At 42.6% G+C, this 14,163-nt stretch overlaps 1 protein-coding gene across 6 annotated transcripts in view; it reads right to left on the bottom strand.

Moving 5' to 3' along the window:
- The window catches only part of LOC139748265 (serine protease inhibitor dipetalogastin-like), a 34,018-nt gene extending 20,073 nt beyond the window's left edge, over positions 1 to 13,945 (bottom strand). For 3 of the 6 annotated variants that reach the window (XM_071661216.1, XM_071661218.1, XM_071661220.1), the window contains exons 1-2: positions 13,265 to 13,371; positions 9,954 to 10,123 (exon numbers count right to left, since the gene is read on the bottom strand). In XM_071661216.1, coding sequence (XP_071517317.1) covers positions 9,954 to 10,023 — 70 coding nt within the window. In that variant the 5' untranslated portion in view covers positions 10,024 to 10,123; positions 13,265 to 13,371. Of the gene's footprint in view, positions 1 to 9,953; positions 10,124 to 13,264; positions 13,373 to 13,832 lie in introns of those variants that run through there. The other 3 variants (XM_071661217.1, XM_071661219.1, XM_071661221.1) reach the window with 3 other exon arrangements.
- Positions 13,946 to 14,163: the final 218 nt, after the last annotated feature.

Genomic DNA, 14,163 nt, shown 5'->3' with positions numbered 1-14,163 from the left:
CATGGTTCCATCCGCTGACAGATCCACTCCCAGATATCTAAAACACTTCACTTCCTCCAGTTTTTCTCCATTCAAACTCACCTCCCAATTGACTTGACCCTCACCCCTACTGTACCTAATAACCTTGCTCTTATTCACATTTACTCTTAACTTTCTTCTTCCACACACTTTACCAAACTCAGTCACCAGCTTCTGCAGTTTCTCACATGAATCAGCCACCAGCGCTGTATCATCAGCGAACAACAACTGACTCACTTCCCAAGCTCTCTCATCCCCAACAGACTTCATACTTGCCCCTCTTTCCAGGACTCTTGCATTTACCTCCCTAACAACCCCATCCATAAACAAATTAAACAACCATGGAGACATCACACACCCCTGCCGCAAACCTACATTCACTGAGAACCAATCACTTTCCTCTCTTCCTACACGTACACATGCCTTACATCCTCGATAAAAACTTTTCACTGCTTCTAACAACTTGCCTCCCACACCATATATTCTTAATACCTTCCACAGAGCATCTCTATCAACTCTATCATATGCCTTCTCCAGATCCATAAATGCTACATACAAATCCATTTGCTTTTCTAAGTATTTCTCACATACATTCTTCAAAGCAAACACCTGATCCACACATCCTCTACCACTTCTGAAACCGCACTGCTCTTCCCCAATCTGATGCTCTGTACATGCCTTCACCCTCTCAATCAATACCCTCCCATATAATTTACCAGGAATACTCAACAAACTTATACCTCTGTAATTTGAGCACTCACTCTTATCCCCTTTGCCTTTGTACAATGGCACTATGCACGCATTCCGCCAATCCTCAGGCACCTCACCATGAGTCATACATACATTAAATAACCTTACCAACCAGTCAACAATACAGTCACCCCCTTTTTTAATAAATTCCACTGCAATACCATCCAAACCTGCTGCCTTGCCGGCTTTCATCTTCCGCAAAGCTTTTACTACCTCTTCTCTGTTTACCAAATCATTTTCCCTATATATATATATATATATATATATATATATATATACATCTGTCTATCTGTCTATCATACGCACCACATAGAAACCTTGCCACGTCCTCCTCTGGTTTCCGGGAAGGGAAAAAAAAATTACTGTGGCTTCCCTGCTGGTCAAAACTGGTTCTCACGTCCCATGGCAACAGGGAACACTGGACCACTTGTGATCCGGCCAGTACTGTACGAGGTATAGAAGCTGTCCAAGTACAGGGAACATTGGACCACTTGTGATCCGGCCAGTACTGTACGAGGTATGGAAGCTGTCCAAGTACAGGGAACACTGGACCACCTGTGATCCGGCCAGTACTGTACGAGGTATGGAAGCTGTCCAAGTACAGGGAACACTGGACCACCTGTGATCCGGCCAGTACTGTACGAGGTATGGAAGCTGTCCAAGTACAGGGAACACTGGACCACCTATGATCCGGCTAGTACTGTACAAGGGATGTAAACTGTCCCAGTACTCGCTCCGTTTTGAAAGCTGACGGACGTAGCATTAGAATATAAGCTTTGAAGGAAGTTTCTAAATTCTAAGGAGGAGATGAAGACTTGAATATCAACGCAAAAAATAATTTTCCAGGACAATGGAAGGGGGGGTCAAGAAGAACACAGTGATATTGGCCATCAGAGAGCGTGTCAACGAAAATGTATCGTTCCTCACATTGGCTAACGAGTGCGGGGGGTGTCACACACACACACCCACACACACACACACACACATACTCTGGACAGCATTTCCGACACATGATTAAGGTGGGGAAGGAGAGGCAAGCATGTAGGTAATGACGTGTTGAAAATCCGGTTAGGATGAGACCCAATTTTCTTGCATTTCTGAGATTGTACTAACTAAGAATAACGAGTCTAACAACATCCTGTACACACACACACACACACACAGAGGCCCGCCCGCCAGCTTGGCTGATATACCCCTCAGCTGTGCCGGTATGAAGCGGTTGCAGCTGGCTGTAGCAACATCAAGACAAAGAAAACGTAGTGTGGAGCTCCCACACCACCCGTGAAGGTGTCGTCCATCACATTTAGCCTCTAATGAAAGTCTGCAGATAACACACGACTCCCATCAAACGCTGCAGAGCACCATTGATCAAATGGAAACACCGTCATCAAAATGATTCTATAATGACGATGTTTTTCGTCTAATATATTCATAAATAAATAATATATTAAGAAAGATGTATTCATCTATGTTTATGATAAGTGTGTCATAACGACTTCCTAAATCTTCTCAAGTTTTTGGTAAAAGATCAAACTCACATTGGACCTCCTTCATCCACTATGACCTCGGGGGTGCGTAACATTACCCTGGGTTACTGTAATGCCAAGGACGCCATCCACTTCCTTTATGTATCCTTATCGCACTGTAACCTTGAGTTTCAAGGTAGGTGCTCATACCTCCCCTCCGTACATGGTTAGGTCAATCTTCGTCAGTCTTATGTCATCTCTCTACACTTTATCATATCATCCCATTTCTCTCTCCCACGTAACACCAGAAGGATTTCCAATCCACACATGAATGAACTCTCTAACAATGTCATCCACCATAGATCCACTCTCTACAGCCACTCTTCGTGGCTTCGTCAAAATTCTTCCCTCCCACTTTTAACCTTACTCTCGTAACTATTTCAACTTTTTTCTCTCTCTTCCAGTCTCCCTCTACACCAAATCGTACCCATAGTATTCCATCTTCTGAGACTCTAGTACACAACCCATCAACAATTATATATACATCTCCCATCGGTCGAAGAAACATACCTCTCCACCCGCCACGTCAACACCTCTGCTCAAGTCATCCTTCGTAGACGAAATCAGATCCTCGACGGTACACATAGTCAACGATGGATGGTGGTGGTGGGGGCCGGCACGGCGTCCTAGGTGACCGGCTGGCGCTACCACAAAAAGTAGAGCAACAGGAGCAGGAGGAGGAGGAGGAGGAGGAGGAGGAGACGGCCTACGAGCCAGCAAGAAGCAGCCACCAGAAGGTCAATGCGATTCTCAAACTTGTTTGGTGAAACTCTTCTCACTCGCTCTCACTCTCGCCCTATTCCCATCTTCTACACACACACACACACACACACACACACACACACACACACATATACATATATAACGTTGTCTTATCGGTTCCTACCGACGTAAGTCCTATCCAGTGTTTGGACTCCACTTTTATCAAGTCTCTCCTGTTCCATTGATCATTTCGTACCCACAGCTCACAACACGAAGCAGTTTAGAAGAACGTCACGCGAATAGCGACAGAAACCTGACAATGGTCCCTGCTGGAGAGAGAGAGAGAGAGAGAGAGAATGAGACCTGGCGTGTCTAACGAACAAAAAAAAAAAAAAGAAGAGAAAAAAAAGTACTTCACAAAGCGTGGAGGCTATGCATGTAACAACGCGGACGGGCCAGTGGCTGAGGCAGCAACATCAAACCGGGATTTCCCATATGTAATAACGAAACCTCGGGCTGCACCAACCACACTTACAACACCCGAGTGGTTTTGGCGAACCTTTCTCGCTCTTGTTCTGTCCCCTATAGGGACCACCTGGTCTAAGAAGCTTCTAATGCCAAGAGACGTTCTTAACCACAACTCCAACATATGTGTTGCAGTCGTTGTATGTGTAATGAGACGGTAGATCTTCGTAAAGTGGTCAAAAACCAACAATCTTTAACTTGTTTGTATAATGAGAAGCATAATTTCAGTGTGGATGACCTTGGCCACTGCACTTACAGTCTGCGTAACAATGGTTAGAATAAGGTACCCATCGGCTCTCCAAAGGGAGTTATACAATGGAAAATATGTACGTGAGTTCATCATCGTGTGATCGAGGAAGCACTGGGAATATATACAAATCATTCCAAACGTACGATGGTGAATCGTGTCACATCACAACAGCCTCTGTGTTCCCTCATGTTTTCAGTTACATCAGAGGTTTTACCTCCAGTACTTTGACTCTTATGAGTCCACGGGGAAAATGAAACACGAAAAGTTCCCAAGTGCACTTTCGTGTAATAATCACATCATCAGAGGAGACACAAGAGAGAAATATAACACTGACTGTTATATTTCTCTCTTGTGTCTCCCCTGATGATGTGATTAGTACACGAAAGTGCACTTGGGAACTTTGAGTGTTTCATTTTCCCCGTGGACTCATAGGAATATCTTGATCACGCGCAAAATTGTGATCCTTTCCAATATATATATCCTATGAATTATCAAATCCAAGCACTTCGGTAATTAGACAATATTTAGAAAATAAAAGCAGGTTATTGACATGTCCCTCGACATGGTCACCCGGAATAAGGAGTTTGGCCGTTGTTTCCGAAGCGCATGTTGGTCGGGAATGTATCTGAATCAAAAGATAAGTCGAAGTAGATCTCACGGTAAGTGATACTGGTGGCATTCACCGGAGCAGAACAGTGTCAGTCAACTGGATGGCTCCAAACATTTTGATTTCCCAACTGCGTCAGCACTGGCGATATGTCCCGAGCCACTACGGCATGAAGATATCCGCGGATACTATATCTATATCGTCAGAACTTACAACTATAAACTGACTTAAACGATTGACGGAGAATGACGACACAGGATCATGATTACATGAATATGTTGCACTAGTCTTCCGTAGAAGTAGAATTTTGTAAATAACAGACACGATGGAGTTGGTTTACAGCCAACCTAGCTTTCCATATATATATATATATATATATATATATATATATATATATATATATATATATATATATATATATATATATATATTTATCCCTGGGGATAGGGGAGAAAGAATACTTCCACGTATTCCCTGCGTGTCGTAGAAGGCGACTTAAAGGGAAGGGAGCGGGGGGGCTGGAAATCCTCCCCTCTCGGTTTTCTTTCTTTTTTTTTTATTTTCCAAAAGAAGGAGCAGAGAAGGGGGCCAGGTGAGGATATTCCTTCAAAGGCCCAGTCCTCTGTTCTTAACGCTACCTTGCTAACGCGGGAAATGGCGAATAGTTTGAAAGAAATATATATATATATATATATATATATATATATATATATATATATATATATATATATATATATATATATATATATTACAACAAGATGACCATGACTGAAGGATACAAGTGTCATGTCACGTTGGTTATTGTATAAAAAAAAAAGACATTTTTTACACAGAGAACTTCCGCACTTCCGTATGACAGTTTCAAAGAAACTTTTGTCCGCCGGCAGATCCATGACTGACTGGCTCACAACAGAGCTGCCGGCCGTACAACGTGGCCTACATTTTCTTCCCCATTCATTTTTGTTCATTTTTCATAGCGATCGATCTATCTGGGAAGCTGTTTTTACATAAACCTTCCCTAAGAGATGTGACAATGCAGGCCAAGTCTGACTATAGCTGACCATACACAGTAGGAGATAAGAACCAGAGACACAAACGTACATTTCATGTTATGGAGCTAAGGAAAAGCCTTCTTTGAAACCACACTAGACCCCAAAGACACCCCCAACTCTAGGCTCTCCATGCATGGTGGTTGGCTGTCTTTATGCAGTTCGACCTTCCAACACTCCTAAGTCTCCTTTTGATAGAGTAATGCTAGTCATGAGGTTTCAATAGCAAACTGAACACGATGTGTGACGTTCGCGTGAGGCAGACTTTCCCATGGAATCATGAGTATATGTTGGTCAAAGATCCAGTAATATGCAACTTATCCAGAGATGTGATCAAGGATCGCATGAGATCCTAGCTAACGTGGCAATATTACATATATATGTTTTTTTTGGATACATATTCGCCTTATTCCGCGTTAGCGAGGTAGCGATATGAACAGAGGACATGATAGGACATGATATAGATGTTATAATACATTGCCTGGTCGGACTTACACCGAGACAAAGAGTTTATCTTTGACAAGGTTGCATCATCATCATCATCATCATCATCATCATCATCATTGTCATCATCACAGAACTCAGTGTCATCAACGAAGATTTGCTTCCAAAAGAGTCCAAATTTTTCTCTGATTCTTATCATAGAGTAACCTCGGGGCTTTCCAAGCCCATAAAAGGAGTCCTGGGCTTATATATATATACATATATATATATATATATATATATATATATATATATATATATATATATATATATATATATATATCGTCTCTTCGATGTATATCAACTGACTGTTATATGTCTCTCTTGTGTCTCCCCTGATGATGTGATTATTACACGAAAGTGCACTTGGGAAATTTTCGTGTTTCATTTTCCCCGTGGACTCATAGGAATATATATATATATACACACACAAACGACGTACACGGGAGGCTGCCTTGAGGCAGGACTGGGCGTATCCTGTTTGTTTCACAACAATGGTATGTTCTGCCACCACGCACGCTACACACACACACACCTCCGTCTTGGGTTTACTCTGAAGTTTGTTTTTCTTTTTTGTTCTATTTTCTCACTTGTTCAGTTTTCTCGCGTAGTCCTCAGTGACCAAATCTCAGCGGGTGATTCATATAACTGGACGAAACACACAGAGAGAGAGAGAGAGAGAGAGAGAGAGAGAGAGAGAGAGAGAGAGAGAGAGAGAGAGAGAGAGAGAGTAATCACTCTAAGAGCAGATTTGACGACACTTTGCCTCATTAGTTGGTGGTCTGGCGCGTAGTGCTCACTGCTTGTCATGTTTTCTGAATTCCCCCCATTTCCATCCGCCACGACATTTCAAGGAAGACCACAATATACTGTTATTCTTTCCATTACTTATAAACATAGCGTGTGTGGTCCCCTGTACTCTCTGTTGTACTTATTCTCGTCTCATCCACCCAAACACATCTGTCTATAGTCTCTCTTGCATCTTCATTTATGTCTGACATCATATTACACGAAGTTTTGAGGCTAGTACAACTCCTTGCGATATGTGTGTGTAGAAACTAAGACCTTTGCGTTGGCCATACAAATCTTCTTTTTCCTATTTCGCAGAGAGAGAAACAGACAGACAGACAGATAAACAGAGAGATAGAAAGACAGGCAGATAGACAGACAGACAGAAAGACAGACAGGCAGACAGACTGACAGACAGACACAAAGACAGACAGACAGACTGACTGAGAGTGTAACGTCAAATATGTAAGTGTACAACTGAAGGTTGCAGCAGATAAAGCTTACTTCAAGAGTGTTCATATTTCCTTTTCCAGACCTGTTCCTCATTGGATCTTCTCCAGAAATAACCTTCAAATGCCACCTTGTCCAGCATCCTCCAGAACCGAGCAAAAAGCTAACTCGTGTGTGTGTGTGTGTTATTAACAACCAAGTGGTTTTTTTTCCCCTTTTAATCTTTTAAGGATCTTCCACTTCACTCATCTTATCTTTGTCTTTATGTTTCGTATTTATTTACCACCAGTTCTGTGACGTATGACCGAGCTTTACTGTGTGATTTTTACTGTATGTTTACTGTACATGTAAAGTACGTCCGGTGTTGTGTTGGGTTGGTGTGTGGAGGGGTGGCTGGTGAGTTGAGAGGATATGACTACCCCAAGCTATTGCCCAACAGGACTCCACATGGGTAATCATGCTAGAGTTATGTGTGGTGTGAAGGCCACAAGCTGGAGGAGATGTTCAAAGTTGGCGTCTTTACAGAAGGAAAAATAGACACGCGGGGGGGAAGAAAGAGAGGGAGGAGAGAGAGAGAGAGACAGACAGAGAGACAGAGAGACAGAGAGAGTGAGGGGAGGAAAGTCAATGCTAGTTAGGTAGTTATGAGAAAGTTGTGATGACACGACCACAAGTATTACTGTATCATCATTCAACAGTTATGTACTTATATCTTCCGCTACTTCAGTCGTGGCGTAATCGAATTATCCGAAGACAATTATTATCCAGTGATCGCGATTCCCACAGATACTGTTAAAAAAAACTTGAGAAAATTGGACTCAGAGGAACGGGAAAGGTTGGTACATTTTTCGCTATTTATCATTTTATTGTAACTTTTTAGGAGTAATCTGGCACAATATATTATAATCTCCATTAACAATTTCTCGACATGAACTGTATAGTAAGCTGTACTCGCTTTAATCTCACATTTCACCTGTTAATCTTAATCCTTCTCATTCATTTTCATTTGTTGGTCAATCAACTTACTCTCCATAAGATGAAAAAGTTTGTATCAAGTCCTCAAATGTATTTCGGTAAGTACCGAATGTACGTTTTCTTCCCCCTTAATTTGCATTCAAAAATTTCTCTTTCACTACGTATTGTCTTTAATTTCTAGAACTAAAGTGGCTTCAAGCCTCACACACCCACCCAAGCACATTACCATCACATTCAAAAACAAACCAATCCTTCTAGAATGATATATATATATATATATATATATATATATATATATATATATATATATATATATATATATATATATATATATATATTCTTTCATACCATTCGCCATTTCCCGCGTTAGCGAGGCAGTGTTAAGAACAGAGGACTGGGCCTTTGAGGGAGTATCTTCACCTGGCCCCCTTCTCTGTTCTTTCTTTCGGAAAATTAAAAAAAAAAACAAGAGGGGAGGATTTCCAGCCACCCGCTCCCTCCCCCTTTTAGTCGCCTTCCACGACACGGAGGGAATACGTGGGAAGTATTCTTTATATATATATATATATATATATAGGACAAGTGAGTCTTCATAAGGCAATATGACTACACACAACTAATGCATAGTGAAGAAGTACAAAAAGAAATATAGTTGGATGTTTCGAGATGTCCAGAACTTCATATAACATTTGCGTAATCACTATAGCAACACAGTGATTCATCTAGGCGTATATTCACAGACGAAAATTAACATTAACATTAACAGCTGTAGTTACAGTTGTCGTAATCGCAGTAATAGTGGTTATTGCTATTGTAGTCACCATAGATACTATATCTCGAACATAGCCATGGAAGTAACCATGTAGTTTACCGTCATACAACTTCAATTTCACTGTTGAGTTAGAAAGTGCTATAAAGTGTACGTACACGCGTGTCACTTCCGCTCTCCATGGCTCAAGGGCCTTACAAATTTCAAGGTGTCGGCGACCTTAATGACACTTTAGTAGAGGCAGTACCATTTTTGTACAAGCCAATGTCTCTCAGTCCTAAGGTAAACAATTTCTTGAAATTATCTATAAATGTTGAATATCACTTGTGTCGTCCCACAAAAAATTTGTTTTATTACTGAATTCGTTATGTTTATTTGTGGCACTGACAGCATCAACTCGGTAAACACATTCATTACGCGTTGTTTAACATCCAAGTTCGAAGGACATGTGCGTCTAAAGACATCATTTCAATCTTGTCTTGGATGAAGCCAATCACAATGCTAGTTTGGAGCACAACCAAACCCGATGGTTTATGTATAACTACACAACATGCGGGGCAAATTCTACCCTTCCCTTCCCTCCACATACAACATGTTACAGGAAAGTGTACCTTACAACTCATTTGAGTATTGCCTTCAGTGTAAATCATTTACACAATGCAGTCTCTCTCTCTCTCTCTCTCCCCCACTAATATTCTCCAGGACTGTAATGCTCGTATGACTCGATACAGAGTACTGTAATGCTCATATGACTGGATACAGAGTACTGTAATGCTCGTATGACTCGATACAGAGTACTGTAATGCTCGTATGACTGGGTACAGAGTACTGTAATGCTCGTATGACTCGATACAGAGTACTGTAATGCTCGTATGACTGGGTACAGAACACTGTAATGCTCATATGACTAGATACAGAGTACAAATGATGAGATCGAACGCGCATTCACTAAGCATTAGTTCCTGGCCTTCCATATAACCCAGATCTCTCGCTGGTACTTAAGAACACCCATCCATTGGCCCCTGTGGGAGAACTGGTTCCTCCAGGGTGGGTTACTTACCTGCCTGAGGGTGTGCAGTAACTAGTACCACTAGGAGGAGGCCGGCCAAGGGCATCGAGAGTCGAACCATCGCTCGTGTATTGCGTCCTGAGGACGACGGATCCTACTACACTCACGTCCTTCAACGAGACTCACGGAAGGGGTTTGGGTCTTTGCACCTGACCTTGATCCTGTGTGATGAAGAAATAGAAAAGTTAGAGAAACACACGTCTACTATATCTTGTAATCATAGATTTAGAAGTCAAAGTTATAATTGCTTTTGTGTGTACAGACTTTAGATAACCAGATAGATGCCTACATTCCATAAACAGTTATTTATCTATTCATTCTTCCTTTACATTATCCAGTGTGCTATGAGGCAAGATCCTCAGGAGAGAGGCACAAAACACAATGGATTTCGTCATCTTGCTGGAGGTAAGGGAAGTGAATGCTTCGGATCTGACCAGGGGAAGTCCAAGACTAGAATGATGCTGTGAGCTGTTTGCTTCTTTGGGGTCGACCAGGAGGTAGAGGTGGAGGATCGGGGTCGACCAGGAGGAGGAGGTGGTGGACCAGGGTCGACCAGGAGGTAGAGGTGGAGGTTCGGGGTCGACCAGGAGGAGGAGGTGGTGGACCAGGGTCGACCAGGAGGTAGAGGTGGAGGATCGGGGTCGACTAGGAGGTAGAGGTGGAGGATCAGGGTCGACCAGGAGGAGGAGGTGGAGGATCGGGGTCGACCAGGAGGTAGAGGTGGAGGATCGGGGTCGACCAGGAGGAGGAGGAGGTGGACCAGGAACGACCAGGAGGTAAAGGAGGTGGTGGACCGGGGGTCGACCAGGAGGTGTAGGAGGAGGTGGATCGGGGGTCGACCAGAAGGTGGACCAGGGAAGCTGTGGAGGTGGAGTGGGAGGGAAGAGTCGGGTTGCCAGGTGGCAGTAGGAATGGAAGGTCATAGGAAAACATATGACATGTAGAGGGAAAGATCCAACAGGTCTTGAGAGACACTGGAAAAAGACGTAGAGAACAGGTCATGGACAACGACTCTTCAGGTCAGGTGTGCAGATATCACGGTTACTGACCCGAAGAGCAGGTCACTGTATCATAAATTAAGATAGGACGATCAAGGTCAATTTAAGGAAAATCAAAGGTCATGGCATGGGATTGAACAGTCATGGAAAGGTCATGAAAGGGAGTCACAGGTCATAGATGGGAAGGGGGAGAGTGTCTGAACCCCAGGGGACCATAGATTATTATCACTGTGGACCACAGATCATGGAAAGGACCACAGTGTAGAGACGTGATCTCACTTCACAGAAATGGGACCAGATGTCATAAAAATCTTGATGTGATTAAAGAGGAATCAAACATCATGAAACGAGAAGACGAGGTCAAAGACTTGACCACAGGTCAAGGAGAGAATTACACTTTCAACTAAAAGGAAAAGAAAAAAAGTAGGACGTTGGTAACAGTCCTAGGGTAGGTCTGGGACAAGAAAATAACACATCGTATCAGGAAGAAGGATCATAGATGGGAAGTCACAGGGTAAAAGTCGAGAAGGGTTAGATTACGGCACGATACTGAAGGTGCAATGAGAGGTATGGAATACAAGGTTAGCACTGAATGACTGGCATGCAATCAGTCAGTCACCTTCTGTGTTTTGGTAAACTGAAGGAAAACTGTGACCTCTCTTAAGTTGCCAGTCAACAGTTTAAGTCACACATGACAACACTGACCTCTTTTAAGTTGCCAGTCAACAGTTTAAGTCACACATGACAACACTGACCTCTCTTAAGTTGCCAGTCAACAGTTTAAGTCACACATGACAACACTCCACACAACCTGGGAATTTCCTCGCCTTCATCACTAAGATTTCTCGAAAACTGAGAGGAAGACATAGATTGTTTTCCTTCACGGATGTGAATCATGAAAAATGTTGAGAAGATAAAACACCTCAGAAACAACTGACTAATATCTTTAGATGTGAGAGGAGTCAACGAGTTTGGAGAGGTAAATGACTTTGGTATCTCTAGGTTAGCGAAAATAGGGTTATGAATCACACAAAACTGCACTACGTTTTCACCTTCCATGCTAATACCTGTTTGACCAGAGGTACCCATGCTGCCAGCTTTGGGGCTGGCGGAGTCGTCTGTCAGTGACAATCATGTTCGTTCTACCAAGACCCCATGACAACGTAAAGAATCATCGAGTGATCCATGTCTTTTATATGTCTAATTCTGAGTTAGTGTATTAGTTAATGATGAATGACCTTCCCTGACCAAACCTCTTCGCTCCCACCCCCTTACCACAAGACGAAGGTTGGCATATCCCCAGTTTACAATCACTGTTCTAGGCGATCATTACATGATAACCAGCTGCGAAAAATATATATACCTTTAATGGTATGTATGATTCACTTTGTCGGTATTCGCCTGACAGTGAGACTAAACCAGACCCGGTCTTCAAACTTTCCTTTCACCACCTTGTATATGCCACACATCACTGCTCCTTCCTAATTATATTCATGCCCAACGCTGTACCATTATGGAAGAACCATCTGCTCTGTGTACACACTACTGCCCTGTATTGACAAGAGAGATTTCTACAACCATTATAGTTAGTTTTGTATTTCAAGACACAACAGACTGCGTCTTGCTTGGCTTGTGTGCTCTGCTCTCTCTCTGGCCCACCTCCCTCAGGGTAAAGATTGGTCTCTGTCACTGTAAACTCACAGCAGTGCAATATTTTTTTTTCTATTCTCACCGTCGTTATCACTGTCATTTACCTATGTTAATAATCAACTGTGTGGATCTTCCAGTATATTCATTCTTTTCATAATTTCACCGGATCATCTGAAACTATGGTGTATCTGGTTATCAAACTAAACATTCAGCTTTAGGAATACAACTTAAGTACCATCACACGCCAATAGATAATGGCCCATGTTCTTTAGAAGGTCGAAACATTGGAATTCAGTGAGCCAATCGCAAGGTCTGATACCAGCAGCTCCAGGTAGCTGGGAGAGAGTCTAGGGCTAACTGTGTCACATGAGCTGAACACTGCCTAACTCAGACGTGTATATATGCTCAGTCACCGAGACATTCCATTAAGCTGTCTCTTCTGTACTTGAACGCCACTGAATCATATTTATTTCGACATTCACAGTTCATGGCTTCACACGCTTCCGATACTCGTAGTGAAATAAAGCAATTCTCAAATGGTTCAGAACTGCCCGTGAATGGCATGACGATAGTAAACTTTACCAGAAGATAACGAGAAGTCAATGTAAAGTCGACCCAGAGTCCATGTCACAACCTTATTAACGCGTGTCTCACCTGTGATCCTGGCCACACACCTGACGCCACCAGACTGAAAGCCTTACTGAGAAAGGCCGGAAAATGAACCTTAAAAACTATTCCCAAATCGTTGCCAGATTCGCTAACACAATTGATACTCACCTCAAACCCTACTGGGCTATACTGACTTTTTCTATACACATAGTTTCCGTATATATATAAATCTATACACACTCGTTAACATCGGTTTATATTGTTTGTCATGAACGATTTTTCATTTAAAATTCATGAGGTTTTGATGGCAACGAGGGACCGCTTACAGGTGCGCAGTATTTCTCAGTAACGCTGGAGCGTTGTTGTGTTTTGGGAATGTTTTTTTGACACTTTGAGACTTACAAGAAACACATTGGAGGGGAAATGAACCATAGACTATTGCCATAGATCGTTACTACGATAGACTACCTTATAGTTGTGTTGTTTGCGATCTACGATGAGCGAAAGACTTCGCCTATCCTTCACTACATCATGATAACACAACAGCTGAAGACTAAATGATGGTTACCATAGTCCATTTCTTTCATCATCCAGTACCTTCACCCTTAATTACCCCCTGTAGTGTTAGCGTATCCCAGAACATATGAGAGAAAATGGACGACAGGTCCTTTGTGCCAAGTGACTTTATCTCCACGATTTGGCAGGAAACCACCTAAATCTTCCACCACCTGGGGTATTCCCAAGCCCCAAGGTTAGCGAGTGACCCGCGCCCCTGGGGAAAACGGTAACTGGCATCTCTCACAGGCTCGTTAGATGTGGTGTCACCAAGTCGTTCGTCGATCATTATTAATCGTGACTGAACCATGACGAGAATCGGGTCGTTAACGTGACTGTATCCATCCTAGGTCGGTAGGTCGTCATGAGAAAGTTATATCAAACAAGCT

The sequence above is a fragment of the Panulirus ornatus genome, chromosome 73 (assembly GCF_036320965.1).
Source record: "Panulirus ornatus isolate Po-2019 chromosome 73, ASM3632096v1, whole genome shotgun sequence".
NCBI classification, from domain to species: domain Eukaryota; kingdom Metazoa; phylum Arthropoda; class Malacostraca; order Decapoda; family Palinuridae; genus Panulirus; species Panulirus ornatus.
Note: the sequence above shows the minus strand (reverse complement) of the source record. Positions and strands in the feature narration are given on the sequence as shown.